Consider the following 25,980-nt stretch of genomic DNA (forward strand, 5'->3'; position numbering starts at 1 on the left):
TGAGGGTCTGTCTAATTTGTTCCCAACAGGCATTCTAGAACTAGGTTCTTAAGCAGGAAATAGGGCCTTTGTCAACGCTGCTGGCGCTGTATCTCTGTGCTCCTAGGAATTCGAGCTGTCTTAATCTTTAACTGTCAGAGAGCCAAGGCTTTAATTCAGCAGACATCTGTGGAGTTCCTCCTGTGCGTCGCCTGTGCCAGGAGGTGGGGACACAGTCCTGAATGTCCATGTGTGTCCGCTGTCTTACAGCTTAAGGAACCTGAGGCTGAGAGTCCTGTCCTGACTTCACCATGTTCTTTATGGTGGGGTCTAGGCTAGAAATCAGTATGTTTCTTCCATGTGACTGCCCTCACTGAGAAGTTCACTTGCCGTAATTAAGAGCTTCTCTGAGGAAACCAGTCTCTCCTGGCCTTTATCTCGCCTCAGTCTGACCCGCTGCTTCCGGCTCTCCTCGCCCCACATGCCTCCCCCACGCCGTCCCCGGTGAAACTGCCGGTTCTCAGGTGCAGAGAACAGGAGCGAACTAGACCTTGGCTTCAGACACCGCTTTCTGAAATGAAACTATCTGCCTTATAGATTTACGCTGTAGTTTCACAGTGTAAAAAGGGATGTTGGGCTGGGGGTCAGTGGTGGAAAGTCGCGAGCAAAGTGAATATTACCGCTCTCTCTGCAGATAAAGGCAGGCTGAAGAATGGCAGGAAAACCAGAAGGGAGGGAAGGTCTCAAAGGCTGGAGGGAGGAGTGCCCAGGTTTGTGGGGAAGCCAGTCGGCTGTGGGATTTACACGAGATCGGCTTGTCCTGGGTAGACTTCCACCCCAGACTCGGCCCGGGGGGTCGTAGGTCTTTTCCCGTGGGAGGGAGGATGTAAGCTTAGTGAACAAGTGCAACAAAGCTGGTAACCTACAGAATTGGGATTTGCAAAGGGAACGTTCACAGTGGATTTCAAGCTATGGTTTTCACCAGCAAAACTTGTTTAAAGTGAAAGTGGCGATGTAGAAGCTGCTGGGCAGTCTTGCGTCGCCAGATTTACGTCCAGATGAATAGAGCAGGCAGTGCTTCCGCTTTGCCCGCGCACTGGGATGCCACCCATGAGGACTAGAGAAGGGCGACTCCAGCGAGCGAGGGCAGGAGGGAGGGAGGCCTTGGTGCTCTTGGTTATTTCTCTCCGAACAGCAGGTGGACAGTGCTCGACACGCTTAGCCAGACGAGCGCTCTGGCCCCTTTGCGGTACCAGCTGGTTACTAGCTCCTTGCGTTAGGTAGTACAGAGCGTGACGCGGGGAGCACGTGGGCTGTATTTGAATGGAATAACATCCATCGAGAAACCTGACCGGAGGCTCAGGTTTAGTGAGTGAAGTCCCATCAGATCTAAGACACTGGATTGTAGGTCAGACCTAGTTTTAAGAACCACCAAGAAAGAAAGAGAAAACAGCAAGGGAAAGAGGAACTTGATCTGTGGGAGGTTAACGTAGAAAGTGTAAACATTAGAATGGTTGAACTGTGATAACTTGGCGTTGTGACATTGAGAAAGATTTATTGTAATTTTGAACATCATCAACCAAGTTAGGAACTGTTTGAGGAGATTAACTTAATTTTGGAATTATGTAGGTGCCAAGGATCAGGGTAGAATTCGTTTCATCACATCATCTACATGAAGTGAGTGCTTCATTCAGTATGTTTATCATGCTTTCAAGTTGTAGAAGTTTGGATTTATGGAGTAAGAGATAATTGTTACCAAAAGTGATCCCTGCTAGGCCAGCACCCTGAGGAACCGTGCTTGGTGTCATGACTGCCTCGCGAGAAGGCTGAGAAATTGGTTCCCAGACTGTTGCCTTCTCCTTTGAAGTAGATCTTCCTACTTCTGTCATCCTCATTTCAGTCCCCCGTGTCACTTCTGAAGAGATCTTTTTCCCAGGTCACGTTGTGTCACTCACTCATCTGCTTAAAAACCCTCTGTGATCAAAGCTATCTACTCACAGTACTTCTCAGATTATTCTATCAAAATGCAAACCTCTGAGAGTCCAGAGTGCTGAAATGCCTGTCACAAGCATCCAAGTTTCTTGGAAGAACTTGATTTTGTCCTAAGTTTATATGGACTTTGCATTCTACTCTGATACATGTGTCATTATTTTAATATAAATATGGTTTAAGTTATGGTACCGCTCAGTTAAATTACCTGAATTTCCTTCTTTCAGATCGCCTTTTTTATTTTGAGCACATATTTGAGGTCCCAGTATGTGCTTGACCAGTTCTAGATACTGAGGACAAAGTAATGAACAAGACAGAGTTCCTCCTCTATGAAAAATGTTTGACTAAAGATCCAGTGTGATTAATTTAGGGTTTGTAAAATGTAATCTGTTATTCTCATTTAAGCCTCTGTCTTTTTGAGGAAAATTGGTTTTCCAGGAGAATTTGCCCTGTAACTTCAAGGCCCTTCGATTTGAGAAGTGGGCACCTGTAGATAAAGTCTTTGCAGCTGAGCGTGGCCCCGGTCCCTCCACAGTGAGCCTCAGCCTCCCTGAACTGATGTGGCTCCTGCCCTCCCTCCAAGGCCAAGCTCAAGTGCACCCCAGGAAACCCTTTCCTGCACCTGCACCCTGCCCCCCCACCCCCAGGCCCCATCACACCTCACACGTCAGTACACTTCTCATATGTTTTAGTTGTTATTTTCTTTTAGATCAAGTATCATGTTTAAATTTATCTCTGTGTTGTCATGCCTGGTACAGTGCCTGGCATGTGTATGTCGGATAAATTTTTTAATTAATTCCTTACGATACAGGCTCCACGTGTTCAAGGCTGGTGCCTGCTCTGCTCTGCTTCATACCAGATGCTTTAGATCTGATAAGTCATACCACAATTTTTATATTATACATCTGGAGTCATAATTGCTGATCTTTTCTCTGAGAGGAAGAGGGAGAAACTTTATATAATTAGAAAAATTAGAGATCACTTAGATTTCATCTGGACTGGGAAATTTTTTCAATTAAAAAAAAAGATATCCAGAGCTGAAATTCTTCCACACAAATACCGCATAGAGGGACGTTAGGAAATGTGCTGGGATCGTGTGTGTCCGTGTCCCAAGTAGATGGAGGTTAGTTTGGAGATTGTCGGTGTCTGTTCCCCTAAAGCTGTCATGGCGGACACGCCACGTATACCTGTGCCTGGAGTGTGCGTGCTGGGCGGCTCGGGGAGACCCAGGCGCCGGCTGCCGCGCTTGCCTCTTGGGAGGAGAGTCGGAGGCAGAGGGTGGCTGTGGAGGAAGGAGGCTCCTGTCTCACTGTGTGTTCTTAAGTGTTCTTGAGGGGCTGTTGCCGTACGCACGGATCCTGGGCCTTTTTAATTTGTAATGTAACTCACAGCGCGTATAGAACAACTAAAGAGTGTAATGAATAATTACAAAGCGAATATTTCTGTAACCAGCACCCCTACCAGGCACCCCTGCAGCTCCCAGAAGGTCCTGTATTCCCAGCGCACAGGCACATTTGTGTGCCTCTGTCCTTGGTGACGCCAGACCCCGCAGCCCTGCCCAGCAGTGTGAGACCTCCAGCCGAGCACAGCTCCTCCCAACACTTGGTTTCCTCAGACTTTTTGCCATTCTTTTGGGTGTCTTGTGATATCTCATTGTGGTTTTTTTTTTAATTTATTTTATATTTTTATTTTTGGCTGTGTTGGGTCTGAGTTGCTGCACGCAGGCTTTCTCTAGTTGCAGCGAGTGGGGGCTACTCTTCGTTGAGGTGCGTGGGCTTCTCATTGCGGTGGCTTCTCTTTTTTTTTTTTTTTTTTTTTTTTTTTTTGCGGTACACGGGCCTCTCACTGTTGTGGCCTCTCCCGTTGCGGGGCACAGGCTCCGGACGCGCAGGCTCAGCGGCCATGGCTCACGGGCCCAGCCGCTCCGCGGCATGTGGGATCTTCCCGGACCGGGGCGCGAGCCCGTGTTCCCTGCATCGGCAGGCGGACTCTCAACCACTGCGCCACCAGGGAAGCCCATGGTGGCATCTCTTGTTGCGGAACACGGGCTCTAGGCACGCGGGCTTCAGTAGCTGTGGCACATGGGCTCTAGAGCGCAGGCTCAGTAGTTGTGGCGCACGGGCTTAGTTGCTCCGCGGCATGTGGGATCTTCCTGGCCAGGGATCAAACCATGTGCCCTGCATTGGCAGGCGGATTCTTAACCACTGCGCCACCAGGGAAGTCCCTCTCGTTGTGGTTTTAATTTGCATTCCTCTGGCCATAAATGAGTGACAGCCTTTCATGAGTGATTAGGCTTTGGGGTATATTCATGAAGTGCTTGGTTAAGACGTTTGCCTACTTTTCTGTTGGTACTCTGAATATTTCTTACTGATTTATTGGAAATGCTTACATATTCTGGACATTAATTCATTGGCTATATGTATTCAAATAGTTCCCCCACTCTGTGGCTTGTCTGTTCATTCTTTGTGGTGTCTCGATGAAGAAAAATGTTTGATTTTGTATAGTTCAATATATCAGTCTTGTAATGATTACAGTTCTTAGGTCTTAAGAAGTCCTCTACTTCTTTCTCTCTATGAGATATTCTTTTGTATTATTTTCTAAAAGCATTAGAGTTTTGTCTTTCAGATTGAAGTCCTAACCCTCCAGGAACTTATTTTTTATTTTTGCATATAATGTGGTCCAATTTCTTCTTCTTTTCTTTCTCCTTTCTTCCTTCCTTTCTGTCCCAGCGCCATATTTTCAAAGACTGATCTTTCGTCACTGTTCTGTAATCCAGTCTGTCCTAAATCAGTTATCCACGTCTGTACAGGCCTGTTCTGGGCTCTGTTCTCTGTGGCAGTACAGGGCTGGGCCATTGTCATTTATGAAGCTTCCCCAGTGAGTCTAGATTTCTGGAACAGCAAGTCCCCCCACCCTGCCGTTCTTCTCCAAGGGTCTTGGTTGGTGTTGACCCTTTGCTTTTCCACATAATACCTTTTAGAAGTCACTTAGCACTTCACCGAATTCTCTGTTGGTTGTGGATTGGGGTGGCACTGAGCCTGCAGGTCAGCTCCTTAATCTGGGAAGCGTTATCTAGAGAGTCTGGGGGTAAGCATCGAACTGGGTGGGGAGCTATGGGTGGGGAGCTAGCAAGAGCTTCCCTCTGAGAGGGCACGGAGATGAGGGAGCCGCTCTCACCGCTTCCTTGCAGCGCGTTGCTCAGGCAGGGAAGAGAACAGTGTGGGCATTTCCAAGTGAGAGGGTGGCATACACAGAAAACCGAAGGGAGTTGCAGATACGCCGGTAGGATTAGTAAGAGTCGAGGTAGCTAGGTACAAAAGTAATACCCCAAATCTGTTCTTTTCTAGATCACAGCAGCAGTTAGAAAATTCTTCAGTCTTTTTAAAGGTACAATTTACAGTAGCATCAGAACTTAATAAATACCTAAGAATAAATCTAAAAAATGATTTATTTTTTAGATTTATGTTTTTAGGAGAAAATTGTAAAATTTTATTGAAAGACACTTAAGGAAAAAAGTAATTGGAGAAATATTCCATGTTCATGGATTGAAAGATTCAATATTGCAGCGACTACTGTTCTCCTCATATTGATAGGGGAAATTTGAAGGGCCGTGAATAGTCAAGACATGAAGCAGAGCAAGGGGAAGGAACTTAGGCTCACACATAGTAAGGCCCGTTGTAAGGCTCTGAGAGTCCGTGGTGTTGGTGCCCAGAGAAGCGATGGTGCAGCAGAAGGGCTCTCGTGTCCGCAGACACTTGATCCAGGACAGAGGAGACGCAGGAGGCCGTGGGGAAATGGTCATTTCAAAAATGGTGCATGAATTTTACTTTCAAAAACAAAGTAATACCGCCGAACTTTTCTCGGTGGGGGAAACTTGCCATCTGCTAAGTGTTCTCGTATGCGAAATAGAACTAAGTGGATTAGTGCATATTAATGACGAATCCCAAATTTACTCCAAATTGTTAGTAATTGGATTCAACTTTATTCCTGCTCACTTTGTACTAAGAATAAATACATTGGAAAGACAAGAGGACCCCAGAGCTGAAGGATTGGCTCTGTCCTTTTGGAGAGTTTGCACGCTGGTTTTGTGTGGTGTCTCTTGTCTGCAGGCTCAGGACAGGCACATGTTCGTAGACTCGTGGCCCCATACTGTCAGGAAGGTGGCACAAGTGCTGGGAGGGCGGGGGGCGGGGAGCGGTGGACGCACGGGGGTCTCTGAAAGTCAGTCTGCCTTAGCTGCTTAGCAGAAAGAGTACATGAGCGAGCGCGAAGTGGTTCCCACCCTTACGGGCGTGCCTCTGAGGGCATCTCTCCAGGTGATGTTCTCTGGGCCTGTGGTCTGTGCAGCTCTGGCTTTTTGTCTCATTGGGGTTATGTTTATTTGAGAAAAGCCATCATCTCCGTGCTAGAAAGGCCTGTCTTTCTGTGACTGTCCTACTGAAAGTTGGTCCTTTTTGTGTCTTGGAATGTTTCTCCTCACCACCAAGACGTGTCATGTGGAAGTGGGCTTGGCTTTTTTTTTTTTTCCCCATAGTTTTTCTACTCACAAATAGAGTTCACATGATGACTCTTCACATACAGTGATAGTTTAGTGATGTAGCCTTATCATGTCCTATCCTACAATTTGGTGGTTAAAATTTATTGTCACGTCCATCGGTCCCTTCAGTAATTGAGGTGCCCAAATGCTCAAAACACCTGTGGAGTCAGCTGTGACATGCTCAGTCATTTAGGATTCACTTGGGAAGGCCTGCCCACTGCCCAGCAGTGGCCTCCAGACCCTTGATCAGACTTACCTGGCAGTAGAGTAGTCTCAAGCACACACCTCCAGTGCTCAATTCCTATATTAAATATCAGTGCATCTTACTTTGTTATTCTTTGCAGAAGAAAATATAAGTAGAAGTTCTACTGTCATCACCTTGGGTAGCCCCCAGGGCTCACCTCCACTTTGGAGGTCAGGGGTCAGTGGAGGTGTCCACTCCTTATAGCTTGGTCTGGCGTGCCACTGATGTGAGAACGCTGCCCTCCTCCACCGTGGGACCAGGAACACTCACAAAGCCAGAAATGGGGGCTGCCCCCCACTCTGGGTAACTTCATTAAACATCCCTTTGCATCATTTATTAATTACAGGCTTCCCTTTAGTACGTATGTTTTTAGAAGGATGATCCGTTCTCACCTTCAGGTGCCATGGGTTGGAGTCTTTTCTCTGGTCCTCGCCCCCTGCAGGTTTTGCATGAGTATGTCCATGTGGTTTGCTCCTGGTATCATCAAGGATTTACCTTGAAATAATTGGGAAGTATCCCAAGTTCACATTAACAAATCAGTGAAAATAGTTTGGGGAGGTGGGGAGGGGGCGAAAAGATTTATACAAACATAAGGTACTTGTGATATTATTTGTGTAGAAGAATGTTACAGCGCTTAACGTGAAAAATAATAATAAAAGGATATATTAATTAACGTTAACAGTGTTCTCCAGCCAAAACGGTGATTGCCTCTTCCGTGTTCCTCTTTCTCTTAGGTCAGAGGACTCAATATGGTGTTGGGCCTCTGGGTGGTGTCCTGGGACTTGTCCTGGGCAGCTGTCCTCTTCACACCCCTTTCTAGTTACAGAGCCCTGTCACGGGGTTCCTGACAGTGCCCACAGGCTACAGAATTTTGTCTCATATTATGCTATTTAGTTGGTATTCTCTTCCGGGCTTAAGACTGCTCATTAATATGTCCTGAAACAAGAATGTTGGTGTTAGTAGTCCGTGTACAGTTTAAAATTAAAGTAAGCCAGTGTCACTCATGGGCAGAATTCAAAATCCATTCTTTTTTTTAAAATTCTGCTTCGTAGGAGTAATTGTAAGAATTGGGTCAAATCCAGGGTCATGGTTTATTACCTAAGAGTCAGGCACTCTTGAATACCAAACACTGAAGTGTAATATACCAACAGTGTCAGTCCCAGTTAGTTTTTATCATTTGGTTCACATTACATGATAATGAGAACAGTAAAGTCAGATACAGGTTGTATTCTGTCATACCTTTTTTCTTCTTTCAAGATTAGCAGTGCTAACTTAATAGTTTTTAAAGAGCTTATTTTTTAATTATTACAAAAATAACTCACACTGTTAAAGAATCAGAATACAGAAAGGTAAAAAAGCATATTCTTCTGCCACCTCCACTCATTTTTATTCCCAGTGGTACAGTCCTGTTAACGCAGCAGAAAGTAAAGATTTTTAATATATGGTGACCAATAAGAAGCTAAATTAACTTGCATTCAAAAACCATATGGAAATATTTGATAGGGGCTATGGATGCAATATTTTTACAACTATATTCAACTTGATTGGTATAATATACTTTTTTTTAAACAGTGCAGTTGTAAATGTAACCAAATGAGGTGTTAAAAAATAAAAGAGGGCTTCCCTGGTGGCGCAGCAGTTGGGAGTCTGCCTGCCGATGCAGGGGACCCGGGTTCGTGCCCCGGTCCGGGAGGATCCTGCATGACGCGGAGCGGCTGGGCCCATGAGCCATGGCCGCTGAGCCTGCACGTCCGGAGCCTGTGCTCCGCGACGGGAGGGGCCGCAGCACTGAGAGGCCCGCGTACTGCAAAAAAACAAACAAAAATAATAATAATGATAATAATAATAAAAGAGTTCATGAGATTATGCTCACAAACTTTTTTTTTATAAACTATAAACGAAAATAGTATAGTAACACCTTACCTGTCTGGAACCCTGGGAGAATTGACAATTTCCAGAAAGTTGAGATTTCCTTGCTTTTTAGAAGAATTTTAGATAGAAATTCTATGAAAAAAGGAAAAGATTTTACTCTGCTCTTCCTTCTTACCATAATAGGTTTGTTTTAGTGTTTTGGTGACAGCTAAGTCATCATCAGGTAGCTCTTAGGGGTAAATGTGGGCTTCTCAGTTCTCTGCGGCACCAAGGACATGAGAAAGCCAGAAGGTTCCACGTATACAAGCTGTGGCTACAAAATGCTCTCATTTAAGATGATCCTGGCAAAGTGGAGGGTGAGCAGAGGTGTAGAGTTGAGTGAGGACTGAAGTCAAGCACGGAGCTTTTCATTGAAAAGGGCTGGATATCTGCATGTACAGATACCCAGACATTATAGTGACTAATACTCATTTACGTGATTCCAGTCACCTGGACTCAGAATGTTTCTGGATCACAGTTCGGTTCCCATGGTCCCCTGAGTACCCTTCAGGCAGCATGTCCTCACCCCTTGGACCGGCTGTGCACTGCTGACCTCTGCGTGCAGTGTGGGAACTAGGGGAGCTCCCCAGGAAATGGGCCATTCCGGTGTCTGTGCTGAGTGCCTGCTGTTTGCAGGACTCCACACTGGGCATTAGGGGGTACCGAGAACCAGGAAACAATCACCTGGGACCTGTCTGCAGACAGCAGCTAGATGGGGAAGAAGTGCCCAGCAAGGCAGCTGCCTGTTCAAGGCAGTAGGAGCTTAAAGACAGCCCAGGAGTACGTCCTCTCTGACCAGGCAGGGAGGGAGGCCTGAGCAAGAACCCCGAACAGGAGGGGGCGGTTAGGGCAGGAAAGGAAAGCGGGGTGGGCGGGGCGGGCTCTGAGGCAGAGAGAGGCGGGGGGAAGCAGGAGCGCCAGGCCCCGCCCCCAGGCGCCCACTGGGGTGCCGGCTGTTGTGGGGAAGGGCACTCAGCAGCTTTGATCTCAGGACCCCTTCACGCTCCTAAAAGCTATGTAGGACCCAGAGAGCTTTTGTTTATGCGGATTTGGCTACCGATACTGACCACGCTAGAAATTAAACCAGAAAAAATGTGTGTTTATTAATTCATTAAAAATAATAAACCTTATTACATGTTAACAGAAATATCACACTTTTATGAAAATAGCCATATTTCCTAAAACAAAGACAAGTTTAGTGAGAGGGTGGCATCATTTTCTCTTTTTGCAAATCTTTTTAATGTCTGGCTTAATAGGAGAGAGCTGGATTCTCCTGTGTGCCTCTGCATTCAGTCTGTTGCCACATGTTTTGGTTGAAACAATGTAGGAAGACACTGATTGGGAAAAGGAGGAGTATTTTAATAGGCTTTTCAGATAGTTGTGGACATTTTCTTTCTTTACTACACCAAAACTTAACAAACGAGAAGTTTCTTGAACGAATCTGCAATGTGGAATCTGAAACCATGTGAATAAACTCTCTATACACTTTATTACATTAAAACCCAGTGGACTGGGACTTCCCTGGTGGCGCAGTGGTTAAGAATCCGCCTGCCAATGCAGGGGACACGGGTTCGAGCCCTGGTCCAGGAAGATCCCACATGCCACGGAGCAACTAAGCCCGTGCGCCACAACTGCTGAGCCCACGTGCCATAACTACTGAAGCCCGCGTGCTTGGAGCCGGTGCTCCGCAACAAGAGAAGCCACCGCAGTGAGAAGCCCGCGCACTGCAACGAAGGGTAGCCCCCGCTCACTGCAACTAGATAAAGCCCACGCGCAGCAACAAAGACCCAAAACACAGCCATAAATAAATTAATTAATTTTAAAAAACAAAAACCAGTGGACTCTCTTGCCCTTTGAATGGCTCTTTTGCCCTTGACTGATACTGTAACACCATTTATTGATCACGTGGAAAATACTGGTTCACTGAGTCATGGAGATCTTTGGAGCCATTTTGCAGATCTTGGACACATTTCAGTCAATGTGTCTATAAACCCTATTCGTTAATATCACCACTGATCTCATTTTCACTGAAAAAAGCTGTCAAGCTCACACTGGCAGATTGGAGTTTTCCAGACCTCCCAGAATTCTAGAAAGTCACACAGAGCTCCATCACTTTCCAGCCCTGCACTGACCCTCTATGCCTGTATCTCGTCTCTGTTATGTCATTGCAAAGATTACATTTTGTAAATATGTATAAAGCTTTTAATATGGCACCTGGCCCTGGTAAGCACTCCCTCAGTAATATTATCATTTGCGCTCTTTCTACATTGTTGACATCATGTGTAATGTGCATTGACCATAGCCCGCATTGAGGAGGAGATGTGCTTTGTGTGGGGCACCAGGGTGGAGACCCTCACAGCGTGTGTGTGACAGCTCGTTTGGGCAAGCTCCACACTGATGCCACTTGTTGTTTGCCAGCTGGCCAATGGACGGCCACCGTGCCCTTCCCCTGGAAGTCCAGAGCAACAGCAGACCTGAGGGAGCATCTTTCCTGTGACCTTTTCTTACCTTGCCTGTACCTGTTGCAGCTGTCACGCGGTGTGGGTGTCCGTGCCCCTCACCCCACACCGGGGCTGTGGTTTTTGCCTCTTGTTCCACTGCCCAGCACAGTGCCAGCATGTGATCATTGGTGCTAGGTTATGTTTGTTGAATGAATGCATTTAGAAGGAATTTATTTTGAACAGTAACTCTGGACGTGTCTTCAGAGAGTTAAAAAGTATAGAAACTTTATCATACGAAGCATATGATCTGAGCAGTGACTAGCTGTTCTTTTTTCCTTTCATTTTCTTTAAGGAATGTTTAACCTCAATTCACCCCTACCCCATCTCTTATTTCTTTTTTTTTTTTTTTTTTTTTTTTTTGGCGGTACGCAGGCCTCTCACCATTGTGGCCTCTCCCGTTGCGGAGCACAGGCTCCGGACACGCAGGCTCAGCGGCCATGACTCACAGGCCCAGCCACTCCGCAGCATGTGGGATCTTCCCGGACCGGGACATGATCCCGTGTCCCCTGCATCGGCAGGCGGACTCTCAACCACTGCGCCACCAGGGAAGCCCCATCTCTTGTTTCTTGAATCTCTATTAATTAGAAATAAAAATAGTAGAAAGCTTAAAAGTATTTCACAATAATTCTGGGTTAAGCATTTTTGCAGTCAATATACTTTGCTTTCTCCTTTTCAGATGTTCCTCCTGCTGATCAAGAGAAGCTTTTTATCCAGAAGTTACGTCAGTGTTGTGTCCTCTTTGACTTTGTTTCCGATCCACTAAGTGACCTAAAGTGGAAGGAAGTAAAACGAGCTGCTTTAAGTGAAATGGTAGAATATATCACCCATAATCGGAATGTGATCACAGAGCCTATTTACCCAGAAGTAGTCCATATGGTAAGTGATTACGGTTTAACCAGCGTGTCCCAAACCTGAGTTACAAACAGGACTCTGATATTCTTAGACTGTGCTAAGACATTTGAGCCTAACATGACACTTGCCACGAAAAAATCCTGCTGTTCAAAAATTTGTACTTGTACCTCGAAGAATGAAAATCTTTGTAATATGTCCTGGATTACAGCGAGGGACCTTCTAGGGACGAAAGTGCCCTACATGTGTTAACTCATTTAATCCTCACAACTACCCTGTGGGGTAGAAATGTTAGAACTTTCATTTGTACTTACTGCCTTACCCTCTTTAAATCTTTTTTAAGATATATAACATTAATGTAATAGTGCTCATATATAATTTAGAAGTAAGCATGTTGTCCATACATGTACAGGAAAATTCTAATGATGGGGAGGAGTTAAGACAGTGGTGGGACCAAGCTGGTGTCAGGACAGTCCACCCTGATGAGCTGAGATGCACCCAGCTCTTGTCATCCTGCAGTTAGTTCATCGTTGGTTTCATTCAGCCCCAAAATCTCAGTCTCCTGTTCCCGGGTCCTTTGCAGGTCCCATTGTGACCTCAGTCACTACCGCCTGGAAACATTTCATGTGATACCATTACTAAAACTCTTACGTTTGACACTGAACTCCAGTTTTCTCTTGAGCTTTTTTGAATTGTTGGTGTTTTGTCTGCTTTTGAAATAGTACTCCCCAGTTACTAGGGAATCCTCGTGGCTTAACATAAAATTTTAAATGCTGATTTCCATTGAACTCCTTAAGTTTCTGATTTTTTCCCCAAAGCTATATATTTCAAAATTGACTAGACTCGTTGACCTAAAATATGTTTCTTTCTTACGTTAGTATGTTTGCTTTGGAAAAAGAAAGTCGGGTTCTTTTTGCATTCACAATCTGTTGTATCCAAAGTTGAGATCAACCTGATTAATTTATTACTGTTAACTCTTACAGTTCAGAATTTACCAGCCTGTAGTCAGCCTAGGACTGTGAGAGCCGTTTGGGTTCCTCCACCAGACTCCCACCAGAAGAACCGTCACAAGCATATACTGAGCAGTAAATCCTCAAAAACCTCACCCATTCAGACTAAGGAAAATTGCGGAATGTCTTTTTTTCCCTCTCGGTTTCAACTCTCAATTACTCTGGAAGGCCTCCCAAACCCCAGAATCACAAAGAAAAATCCCTAATACTTTCTCCTAACACTCTCATAATTCTGTTGTTCACAGTACATTTTGTAATCCTCCTGGAACTTTTTTTTTTTAATGGCTCAGGGTAGGGATATAACTTTGTCTTATAAAATGATTGAAAAATCATTAGTCCCTACATTGTGTGTTGAACATTCCATTTTCTCCGTTGATTTTAAATGCTGCTTTATTATATATTAAATTCATTCTCTTTTTGAATTACATGTACTAATATGTCATCTATTAAATTTATAAACACGTAAGTTTATTCTATATTAAATGACACGTATGGAAGGTTTTTCAGTTTCGACAGAGCCTCTGCTGCCTGCAGTCCCTGAGTCCCACTCTTAACCCAGGAGGGAGGAGTCTGCGGAGCCCAGTGAGGCGAGGCTTGGCGGGTTGGGGTCAGAGCCCTGCCCTTGCACCACGTCGGGCCTGCCTGCTTGAATCAGTCTCTCCCGTGCGTTTCACAGAGGCGGTGCGCATTACCAGAACCACCTAGGAGACCGGAAGCCCTTGAGACTTTTTTTAGATTAAATAATCATTACTCCTCATCTCCCTGTTAAAACCATGTCCTAATAGCCAGGTTCTCCTCCTGCCGTCTTAGCTTTGTTCCCCACCCGGAAATTCAAGCCATCTTCAGAGTATTGGCCACTTTATTTTGCCCCTAAAGCACGTAGCAGACACTTCCCGAGTATGCGCTGAGCACTTTTTCAGATGAGGAAGTAGAGTGGTGACCAAGGCTTCTGCCCTCCCAAGGCTCTGACCAGTAATATGTCATTTTAGGTTAAGGTAAGGCAGTGAAGAAGGTGAAACGGGGGAAGTAGGTAGAGTTACAGGACTGCCCATGAGGCGGGAAGAAGGTGCAGAGAGAAATCTGGTACAAGATGAGTTACACTGTCCCATGAAGATATGTGCACAAGAGGCGCTTTTCCGCGTCACTTGAGAGAACAGGGGACAGACCGTCCATTCTGTCCTCTGACTGGAGCGAGGGCAGGAGAGAGCACAGCCGTTCCCTTACCTCGAGCTTGAATGAGTGGTGTGGGGCAGAGAGGATTTCTGTTTTGTTTGCTGTTGTTTTGTTTTCTATAAAGACAGAAGGCATTGATGACAGATATGATGATGAAGGCGGCGTGTGGTGGGGATGGTACTTGGCAGTGGTTTCTAACCCTCTCAGGAGTAGCGAGTGGGTGCAGATTTCAAGCAGCCAATGGAAGGCCTCCACCCCAGGCAGTGCCTGGACCCAGCAGGGCAGGTGGAAAAAGTGGGGGCCCCTTTGTAGTTCCCTCTGGACGCCCCTGGTGTGCGTACCACTGAAGTGGCACTCAGCCAACTTGCTTGAAGGATTGCCTGGTGTGTGTGTGTGTGTGTGTGTGTGTATTTTTGTTTTGTCATAGTTGTTTTTTGTTTCGTTTTGTTTTGGTTTTTTCAGCCGCGTCATGCGGCATGCAGGATCTTAGCTCCCCAACCAGGGATCGAACCCATGCCCCCTGCAGTGGAAATGTGGAGTCTTAACCACTCGACCACCAGGAAAGTCCCTGTCGTAGTATTTTTAAAGACGTTAATGCCTACTTACTGTGAAGAATCCAAAGCTCTACAGATGTTATACTTCTTACGCTTACTTCTTTTAAATATGTTGCCTATTAGACTGTGCTGCTGTATGTTTTTTAACAGAGTTGTTGAGAGGTAATTCACATATACAATCTACCCCTTTAAAATGTACAAGTCGGTTGTCTTTAGTGTATTCACAGGACTGTGCAGGCATCATCACATCTAATTTTGTAACATTTTCATCCCCCTGAAAGAAATCCCATACCCATTAACCATTACTGCCATTCCTCCCTCACTCCCCACTCCCCACCCCTGGTAACTACTCATCTACTTTATGTCTCTATAGATTTGCCTAACCTGGATCTTTCTTAGAAATGGCATTATACACTATGTGGCCTTCTTTCATTTAGCGTAATGTTTTCAAGTTTCATCCATGTTGTAGCGTGTGTCAGAACTTCTTTTTATTGATAAATAATATTCCAGGGACTTCCCTGGTGGCACAGTGGTTAAGAATCTGCCTGCCAATGCAGGGGACATGGGTTCGATCCCTGGTCCAGGAAGATCCCACATGCCACAGAGCAACTAAGCCCGTGCGCCACAACTACTGAGCCTGCGCCCTAGAGCCCATGAGCCACAACTACTGAGCCTGTGTGCCACAACTACTGCAGCCCGCACGCCTAGACCCCGTGCTCCACAACAAGAGAAGCCACCGCAACAAGAAGCCCGCTCACCACAACGAAGAGTAGCCCCCGCTCGCCGCAACTAGAGAAAGCCTGCCCGCAGCAACGAAGACCCAACGCAGCCATAAATAAATAAATTTTAAAAATAATAAATAAATAATGTTCCATTATATGAATATATACCACGTTTTATTTATCTATTCATCCATGGATGGACATTTGGGTTATTTCTGCTACTTAGCAGTTATGAATAATGCTACTGTGACCATTCATGTACAAGATTTTTGTGCATATATGTTTTCATTTCTCTTGAGTGTTTACCTAGGAGTGGAATTGCTGGTGACGTGTTAACACTATGTGTTTAGCGTTTTGGAGAGCTGCCAGACTGCTTTCCAAAGTGGCTGCACCATTTATTCCCACCAGCAGGGTATAAGGGTTCCAGTTTCTCCGCATTTTCAATACTTGTTACTATCTGTCTTTTTGATGTACCCATCCTAGTAGGTGTGAGGTAGGACCTCACTGTGGTTTTGATTTACGTTTCCCTCTTGGCTAATGATGGTCAGCATCTTTTCACGTGTGCTGTGTATTTTTATACATCATAGACTGTAGTCCTAGAAATTAACGGAACCTTATAGATCCTCTAGCCTGACTTCTATTTTCCAGATTTCAAAAACTTAGGTTCAGGGGAGATGAGGATGAAAAGGAGAATTACTCAGGAAGGAAAACTGGCATCTAAATTCTCAGGCCTAAATTACATAAACTCCATTATCTCTTAATTTCACTCATTTTTAAAATATAGTCGGCCATCTGTTTTTGTTTTTTTTCAATTGACTAATCTGTTTTTCAGGCATTGGCATTTTTCTCATAGTGAAAACACTGATAGCAAAATCAAGCTAATAGTGTAGCCACTTTTTTCACAGAACACCATTTTTGCTTGAAGATTGACTGACAAACAGGTTATTCAGACTTGGATATTTAGGGAGCATTTTCTCACAAAATAAAATAAGAATGTCACTTTAAGGAAAATAATTGACAGTGTTTGTTGCCAAAGATAAAATTTGAGCTTTCAGGCAAAATTTTGGATTTTGAAAGATTTGTATCCACCAGTGCAAGCTTCAGCTTCCGGGTGCTGCAAGCTCTCCTGCTGAGATTGGTGTCGTTCTGAATGAATTAGATCTTTAATACACACGACAGAAGGAATGAGGCATGGTGATGCCTGCACAGTCCTGTGGGTATACTAAAAACAATTGAATTGTACACTTTAAAGGGGTGGATTGTGTTATATGTGAATTATCTCTCAATAACTCTGTTTTTAAAAAGCATAGCAGTCCAGTCCGATAGGCAATATATTTAAAATATATGAATACACATAATTCAGTGAGGCCAGTATTTTCTAAATGACCAAAACTGATGATCCAAAATCATTCATCGGCCAGAGAGCCGTTCAAAATGCAAGACACACCAGTGGATTTTCGTGAATTAGAGACCCCCTCATTGATAAGATTTACGATTCCACAGAATAGCTAACCTTTAGTAAACTACCACTTATCAAGTTTTGGTGTAGTATCAAAGAAGTCCACAATTATCTAAAAGGGCTATTAAATACCCCTCCCTTTTCCAACTACATATCTGCTGGAGACAGATTTTGCTTCCTAATTTCAACCAAATTAACATTCTGAACATAGAAGCAGATGTAAGAATCCAGCTGTTTTTTATTAAACCAGACAGTAAAGAGATTTGCAGAAATGTGAAACAGTGCCACTCTTCTCACTGAATTTGTTTTGGGAAATACTTTTATTTAATATGAGTTGTTTTATGAAATAGCAAATGTTATGAAAAATTTATTTTTTTTAAATTTATATTTATACTGACATAATGGGTTTGCTATTTTTTAACGAATGAATATTTTTAAAATTTCTCTGCTTTAATTTCTACTGCAGTCAATATCCATAGATATAACTTTCATAAACAGAAGTTCTTTGGGATCCTCAATCATTTTTAGGAGTTTAAAGGGGTCCTGAGGCCAAAAAGTGTGCGAACCACTCGTCTCAAAGAGCGCTGCTCCAAGGCCGCAGCACCAGCGCCACCTGGGAGCAGGTCAGAAACGGCGTTTCCTGGGTCGCAGCGCTTTGCTTACACGTGTTCTCCAGGTCATTCTGAATGGCCTCCCTGCCTTGCCCCCTGAGGTTAAGCCCTCATATACTACCTGTGACAACTCTTAACTCCCCCTGGGCTGTCAGTTTCCAGAGAGAAAGGTTTGGGATGTCAGAGGCTCAGTAATGCTCACTCTAGAGTCTCCTGCCTGGACAAGGGCACTAAGACTAGTCTTAGTCACAGATGAAACCACCTGCAGGTCAGAAAAGGAATCGGTTAGATCAATGGTTGAATGAAGTGGATGGCTCAAAAGTGCTTCACGTCAAGATGGACCTCTCTAGAATTACCCACATCTTTGGTGCTGGATTACTCTGTAGAAGTCAGTGAATAAGATGTGGGGTGTGGGGCTTCCCTGGTGGCGCAGTGGTTAAGAATCCGCCTGACAATGCAAGGACACGGGTTCGAGCCCTGGTCCGGGAAGATCCCACATGCCGTGGAGCAACTAAGCCCGTGCGCCACAACTACTGAGCCTGCGCGCTAGAGCCCGCGAGCCACAGCTACTGGAGCCCACGTGCCACAACTACTGAAGCCCGCGCACCTAGAGCCTGTGCTCCACAACAAGAGAAGCCACCGCAGTGAGAAGCCCGTGCACCGCAACAAAGAGTAGCGCCTGCTCGCCACAACTAGAGAAAGCCCGCGTGCAGCAATGAAGACCCAATGCAGCCAAAAATTAATTAATTAATCAATTAAAAAAAAAAAAGATGCAGAATGTGCCCTTACGCAGTCTACCCTTACCTTTCCGGGAGACTGTGTTCTAGAGGAATAGAGAGCAAACTGTTAATAGTAGCTGCCTTTAGATAGTGTGATTATGTGGATTTTCCCCTTTTATGAGTAAATTTTTATAATTTTAAAATATTTTCATGATGATCATGTATCACATTTGCCATTATCAAAAATCAATAAATGCGTTTTTCTTTTAAAAAAAAAAAACAAACCTTGTCCTGCATAGTGTAATAGCAGTACTGTCCTTATCAGGACTCATGTTGGGTTTCCAGGGAAAATGAGTTCATCACGGTATTTTAATGCGTACTGCTTGTAAATGACTAGATAGTACCTTACAAGTTTTCTTTCATGCTTAGGGTTCAAGTCAACATTTTCTGTTAAGGTCAGAGGAGTTTTTCTTGGGTCCTGTGGGAGGTATCATGCCCAGATCCCCAGGATGATTGTCTCGTGTTTCATTTAAGGATTGATGTTGGACAGTCTCCTTCTACTGTTTTTATATCTGATGTTTACAGTGTGTACTGGAAAGTATTACTTGTTGTAAGGGTGAAGATAGTTTGGAAATGAGAGAGGAAAGGATGTTTTGAATTCAAGGAAGTATATTAACCAGTGAAGCTTCCGATAGTCTACAGATTTCTTTCAGGTAATGATTTAAATCACGCATTCCTCTTTTTGCTTAGTTGTTTTTGTTTTGCCAAAGTCACAGTAACGTGGGGTAAAGAAGCACTGCCATCATCGATGAGCTAAGGGGAGATGAAGGCATAAAGTGCTTTTGGAAATCCAGCGAGTGACTTTTCTACTTCAAATACCCCGTGAGCCATTTCTTGGAGATGTGTTCTTATTTTGAGAGAATTACCCTTTGTTTTGTTTGATGTTTTTATTAAATGTGTGCTTATTTTAAATAAGTGAAATAAATATAAAAAGAGGAAAAAAAGTTAATCTTTTTCCGTATTCCACCCTTCGCCAATTCTACCTAAACCCACCCCCACCTCCAACCGCCACCGACTTAATTTATATGTACTTTTTTTTCCAAAAGGCTAGTAAGCGATCTTCCCCGGTGGTCCAGTGGTTAAGACTGCACGCTCCCAATGCAGGGGGCACAGGTTCAATCTCTGGTTGGGGAACTAAGATCCCGTATGCTACACGGTGTGGCCTAAAAAAAAAAAAAAAAAGGGTACTAAGAAACTTTTGGGGATGATGGGTATATTTATCGTCTTGATTGTGTAATGGTTTCACAGATGTATGTAAATGTTAAATGTATCGAACTGTACACTTTACATACAGTAAGGTTATACCTCACTAAAGCTGGGGTTTTTTAAGCTCCTAAATTGATAGGTATTTCTTTTGGTCTAGGGGCACAGTGAAGGAATTACTAAGATATTAAAGGCATTGTGAATCAAGAAGGTTTGAGAACTTAGAGCCTAGAAAATATTTACTATCTTTCTGTAACATTTTAAATTATTTTTAAATTTACATTCGGCAAGATTACGTTTTTAGTGAGGAGTTCTCTTGAGATTTGATAAATACGTGTAGTCATGTAACCACCGCCGCCACAGTCGATATAAAACAGTTTTATGACCCTCCAGAAAAGTTCTTCATGCTACTCCTTTGAACTCAGACCTTCCCCTTATCCATTATCTCTGGCTACCACTAATCCGTCCTCTAGCTCTGTCATTTTGCCTCTTCCAGAATGTCATATAAATGGACTCAGAGAGTGTGTAGCCTTTTGAGTCTAGCTTCTTTAACTTAGCATAATCTGTTTGATATTCCTCCATGTTGTTGATGTATTAGTGGTTTGTTCCTTTTTCTCAGTAGTATCTCATTATATAGAGGTATCATGATTTGTCCACTGCCCAGTTGAGGAATATTTGAATTGTTTCCAGTTTTTAGCAATAACGCTGCTATAAATATTCACGTACAAGTTTTGGACATAGATTTTTGTTTGTTTTTTTTTTGGCTTGGGCGAGCACATAGGCGTGGGATCGCTGGGTCGTATGATTAAGTATTCATTTAACTTTCTAAGAAACTGCCAGACTGTTTTCCAAAGTAGATGTGCCATTTTTTGCACTCCCGCCAGCCACGTGCGATAGTTCTAGTTGCTCCAATCCTTGTCAACGTTTGGTGTCTTGAGTCCTTTTATCTCATTTTGACTTTAACTTGCATTTCCTTGATTAATGATGCCGAGCATTTCTTCCTGTGTTCGTTTGTGTATCTTCCTTGGGGAAGTGTCTGTTCAGATCATTGGCCTGTTTTTTAATTGGGTTGTTTTCTTATTGAGTTTGAGCCTTGTTTACATATTCTGGATACAAATGCTTTGACAGATAAGTGATTTGCAAATATTTCAGTGTGTGCCTTGTCTTTTTACTTTAACAGTGTCTTTTACAGAGTTTTTCATTTAGATGAAGTCTAATTTTTGATTTGTTTCCTTCATGGCTAGTGCTTTTGGTGTCATATATAAGAAGTCTTTGCCTAGCCCAAACTCAAAAAAATTTTCTCCTCAAGATTTTCTAGTTTTACATTTAAATCTGTGATCCATTTTGTCAGTTTCGTTTCTTGGCCTATGGATGTCCAAGTGTTTGTTGAAAACCATTTGTTGAAAAGACTAACCATACTCCATTGAATTGCCTTTCCACCTCAATCAAAAATTAATTCACCATATTCGTGAGTCTGTTTCTGGACTCTGTATTCTGTTCCATTGATCTAGGGATCCTCTTGCTTATGCCATACCGTCTTCATTATTGTCACTTTATAGTAAATGTTGAGATCAAGTAATATGAACGTTCCAACCTTTTTATTCTTTTTCAAATTGTTTGGCTTTTCTAGTTATTTTATCTTTCCAAATAAATTTTAGAATCAGCTTGTCGTTATCTACAAAATAGCCTTCAGGGGTTTTAATTGGAATTGTATTGAATATATACATTTGGAGAGAATTGCTGTCTTAACAATATTGAACCTTTCAATCCGTGAACACAGTATATATCCCCATTTTGATCATCTTTGTTTATAGTTTTCAACATGTAGATCCCCTATGTATGTTTTTAGACTCATAAGTAAGTCTTTTATTTTTGGGTGCTACTGTAATTGGGGTTTTTTATTTTCTATCTCTAATTGTTTCTTGTAGTTGTATAAGGTGCTTCATATTATTCAGTGCATAAATATTAGTATTATTAGTTGAATTGACTCCTTTATAACTATAAAATGATCCTTTTATCATTGGTAATATTATTTTCTCCAAAACGTGCTTTGTATGCTATTAATATAGCCACTCCAGCACTCTCTTGACTAGTGCTAATGTGTATAATTTTCCTTCCTTTTATTTTTGACCAATTCGTATCTTTATATTTAAAGTGGGCTTATTGTAGACAGCATATAGTTGAGTCTTGCTCCTTTTTTTTTTTTTTTTTGCGGTACGTGGGCCTCTCACTGTTGTGGCCTCTCCCATTGCGGAGCACAGGCTCCGGACTCGCAGGCTCAGTGGCCATGGCTCACGAGACCAGCCGCTCCGTGGCATGTGGGATCTTCCCGGACCGGGGCACGAACCCGCGTCCCCTGCGTTGGCAGGCAGACTCTCAACCACTGTGCCACCAGGGAAGCCCAAGTCTTGTTCCTTAATCAAACAATCTCTGCCTTTTGGTTGAGGTACTCAAACCATTAACTTGCATTGTTAAGTACTGATGTTGGGTTTAAATCTACCATCTTGCTGTATTTTTTCTCTGTTTATCCCATCTGTTTTTTGTTCCCTTTTCCTCTTTTTCTGTTTTCTTTTGGATCAATTGAATACTTTTATAATTACAGTTTCTTTTGTTGGCTTTTTGACTATCACTCTTTATTGTTTGATCTCAATTATTTAGCTTTTCTAGAATGCATCTTTAACTTGTCACAGTCAGCCTTCAAGTGACAATACACCATGTAAATATCAGTTTACAGCAGTGTACTTCTATTTCTTCTCCACGAGTCTTCCTGCTATTGTCATTTTACTTCTTCATATGTTATAAACCCCACCGTATATTATTTTTAGAAAACAGTTCTATTTTAAAGAGATTTAAATAATTTTTTAAACTCTTTTATACTTAACCAGATAGTTATCATTTTCAGTGTTCTTCATTCTGATATCACTTTCCTTCTGCTTGAAGGACTTTCTTTGATTTCTCTTGTAGCACAGATCTACCGGTGATTCATTCTTTTAGCATTTGTTCATCTGGAAAAGTCTTTCTTTTGCCTTTGATTTTTTTTTTAACAGATCTTTATTGGTGTATAATTGCTTCACAACACTGTGTTAGTTTCTGTTGCACAACAAAGTGAATCAGCCATATGCATACACGTGTCCCCATATCCCCTCCCTCTTGAGCCTCCCTTCCACCCTCCCTATCCCACCCCTCTAGGTCATCGCAAAGCACCGAGCCGATCTCCCTGTGCTATGCGGCTGCTTCCCACCAGCCACCTATTTTACATTCGGTAGTGTATGTATGCTGATGCTACTCTTACTTCGTCCCAGCTTCCCCCTCCCACCCCATGTCCTCAAGTCCATTCTCTATGTCTACCTCTTTATCCCTGCCCTGCAGCTAGGTTCATCAGTACCACTTTTTTTTTTTTTTTTTTTTTTTTAGTTTCCATATATGTGTGTTAGCATACGGTATTTGTTTTTCTCTTTATGACTTAGTTCACTCTGTGTGACAGACTCTAGGTCCATCCACCTCACTACAAATAACTCAATTTCGTTTCTTTTTATGGCTGAGTAATATTCCATTGTATATATGTGCTCATCTTTATCCATTCATCTGTTGAAGGATTGCCTTTGACTTTGAAAGATATGCAGGCATACCTCATTTTATTATGCTTCACTTTATTGCACTTCGCACATTTTGTGTTTTTCACAAATTAAAGGTTTGTGGCAACCCTGCATCAAGCCAGTCTATTGGCACTGTTTTTCCAAAATCATTTGCTCACTTCCTGTCTCTGTGTCACATTTTGGTAATCCTCAAAATATTTCAAACCCTCCAACAGCAAAAGATTGACTCTCTGAAGGCTCAGATAATGGTTAGCATTTTTTAGCAATAAAGTATTTTTTTAACTAGGGTATGCACTTTTTTTTTTGGACGTAATGCTACTGCACACTTAATAGACTACAGTATAGTTTAAATATAACTTTTATAAGCACTGGGAAATCAAAAACTTTGTGTGACTAACTTTTTTCTGACATTCACTTTATTGCAGTGGTCTGGAGCTGAACCCACAATACCTCTGGTGGGTATAGAACAACAGGTCAAAGTTTAATCCTTTAAAAATTTTGCTCCACTCTCTTCTCGCTTGCATTACTTCTGGTAAGAAATCTGCTGCCATTCCTATCTCTGTTCCTCTGGACATAATGTATCTTTTTCTCCTCTGGCTACTTTTTAAGATTTTTTTCTGTTGTTCTTTTTAAGCAAGCAACTTGATTATGATGTGCTTTGGTGTAGTTTCCTTCTTTTTCTTGTCTTTGGAGTTCATTTATAGTTTTTATGAAATTTAGGAAAGTATTTGGCCCTTATCTCTTCAGATATTTTTTTCTGTCTCCCACACCTTGTCCTTTAGAGGCTCCAGTGAAATGTGTCTTAGGCCTCATAGAGTTGTTCCACAGCTGACTTATGCTCTTTTTTTCTAAAGTCTTTTTTTTCTTTGTGTATTTCGTTTGGTGATTCCCTTTGCTGTCTTCAAGTTCAGTAACCTTTTCTGCTATGTCTCAGCTTTTGTTAATTTCCCTCCATAAATTTTTCTTCTCACACTGTAGTCTTCATCTCATGTAGTTTGTGTCTTTTCCATATCTTCATGTCTCCACCTAACTTTTTGAACACACAGAATACTATCTTAGCCTTCTCTGTTAATTCTACCATTGTGTCAATTCCAGGTCAGTTCAGTTGATTGGTTTTCCTTCTTGTTATAAATGACATTTTTCATGCTGCTTTGCGTGTCTGGTCATTTTTTTATTGGACGTCTGACCATGTGGGTTTTGCCTTGATGAGTACTGCGTACTGATATGCTTCTAGTAATATCTGGGGATTTGTTTGGGATGCAGTTACTTGCAAACAGTTTGATCCTTTTGGTTCTTGCTTTTAAGATGTGTTAGGAAGGACTATAGTCATAATCACTCTATGGCTAATTATCCCCCACGACTGAGACAAGACCCTTCTGATTATGAGCCCAGTCCTCTGTGAATTAATGGATTTTTCCAGTCTCGTTGATGGGAACAGGAACTGCTCTGGCCCTGGGTGAATACTGGGTCTCTCTGGTCTTTTCAGGTGGTTCTTTTTGCAGCCTCCAGTAGTTTTCTCACCCCAGTGGGCTATTCAGTCCACTTCTGAATAGTTCAGGAGGACCTCTGCAATCTCTGGAGTTCTCTCTGTGCAGCTCTCTTCTCTCTGGGACTTTGCCTTGCAGATTCTAACCACCTGTGTCTGCTGGACTTCACCCGGGTTCTCTCTCCCTGTGCTGCAACTTGGAAATTCTATCAAAGGAGAAAGCGGGACATTTGTTCCCCATCTCTCAGAAATCTCTCTCTGTCTTGCACTATCTGAAATCCATGTCTTGCAAACCAGAATTCCATGTGTTTTTCCTTGGGTTTTTTGGTTGTTTCAGGAAGTAGGGCAAATCCCATTCCTGTTACTCTGTCTTGTCCAGAAGTATAAGTCTCTGCTTCGTTTATAATAGATACTCGATCAGTACTTAATTCCATCCACACAGGTGATCCAACAACGATTCTAAAAAACATACTAACCGAAGGTTATTTGCATAATTTATAATTTTGTAACTGTATGCATCTGGTCAGTGGTGGGGGGCCCACAGCAAGAAAACAGTTGGGTCTACATATATGACTAGGAAATAAGTACTTTAGCTCTGAAGCTTCCCTTCCCTTTTCAGTTCATTTCTATGGTGTAGAATGCAGAATGTGTAGTTCTGTTTTGTTTTTTAAATTTTATTTTATTTTTTATATTTATTTGGCTGTGCCGGGTCTTAGTTGCAGCGTGTGGTATCTTTTAGTTGCGGCATGCAGGATCTAATTCCCTGACCAGGGATCTAACCCGGGCTCCCTGCATTGGGAGCGCAGAGTCTTAACCACCGGACCACCAGGGAAGAACGTTGATGGTAAAGTCTAGTTGGTGGCTATATCGTTAGTCACTATAAAATTCAACTGTTTTGCCTTGAGGTTTTTCATAACAAGATATTAGGGAATAAATCATTCAGAAGCCTTATGTAAAACTCACCTTTGGACCAGAGTAAACAACTTAAGAAAAACTTGCAGTTCCAATGTTGTGTTTAAATAGCACCAATTGAATTATAAGTATTACAGATGAGTGGTTATCTTTTGCAGGTAAATTTTCTATTCTTAAACTCACAAATAAAAGTAAAAAATAAACTCCTATGCATAATTATAAATGACTAGCATATTTTCATTTGAAGAAGATGCTGTTATACACTTAGTTGTGAAATGGTCATAAAATTTAAAAGTCCACTGTTGAAAACTTGAGAGTAAATTTCCTTTATTAAGTATTCTACAAAGATTTGTAGGTATTTATTTCTAGATCTTTAACTTTGATTGAGAGCATATTTTAGTGATTGTAAAAATAGCAGGCTGTTCAAAGTAAGGGTTTAGCTTGTAGTTCTTTTCTTCGGGCATC

At 42.7% G+C, this 25,980-nt stretch overlaps 1 protein-coding gene across 15 annotated transcripts in view; it reads left to right on the forward strand.

The window, feature by feature from the left end:
• The window catches only part of PPP2R5C (protein phosphatase 2 regulatory subunit B'gamma), a 131,895-nt gene that overhangs the window by 66,917 nt on the left and 38,998 nt on the right, over positions 1 to 25,980 (forward strand). For 14 of the 15 annotated variants that reach the window (XM_033420368.2, XM_033420371.2, XM_033420390.2 and 11 more), the window contains one exon: positions 11,838 to 12,037. The exons of the other annotated variant lie outside the window; for it this stretch is intronic. In XM_033420368.2, the coding sequence (XP_033276259.1) occupies positions 11,838 to 12,037 (200 nt within the window). The remainder of the gene's footprint in view (positions 1 to 11,837; positions 12,038 to 25,980) is intronic. 15 annotated transcript variants of the gene reach the window in all.

The sequence above is a fragment of the Orcinus orca genome, chromosome 2 (genome assembly GCF_937001465.1).
Source record: "Orcinus orca chromosome 2, mOrcOrc1.1, whole genome shotgun sequence".
Taxonomy (NCBI): Eukaryota; Metazoa; Chordata; class Mammalia; order Artiodactyla; family Delphinidae; genus Orcinus; species Orcinus orca.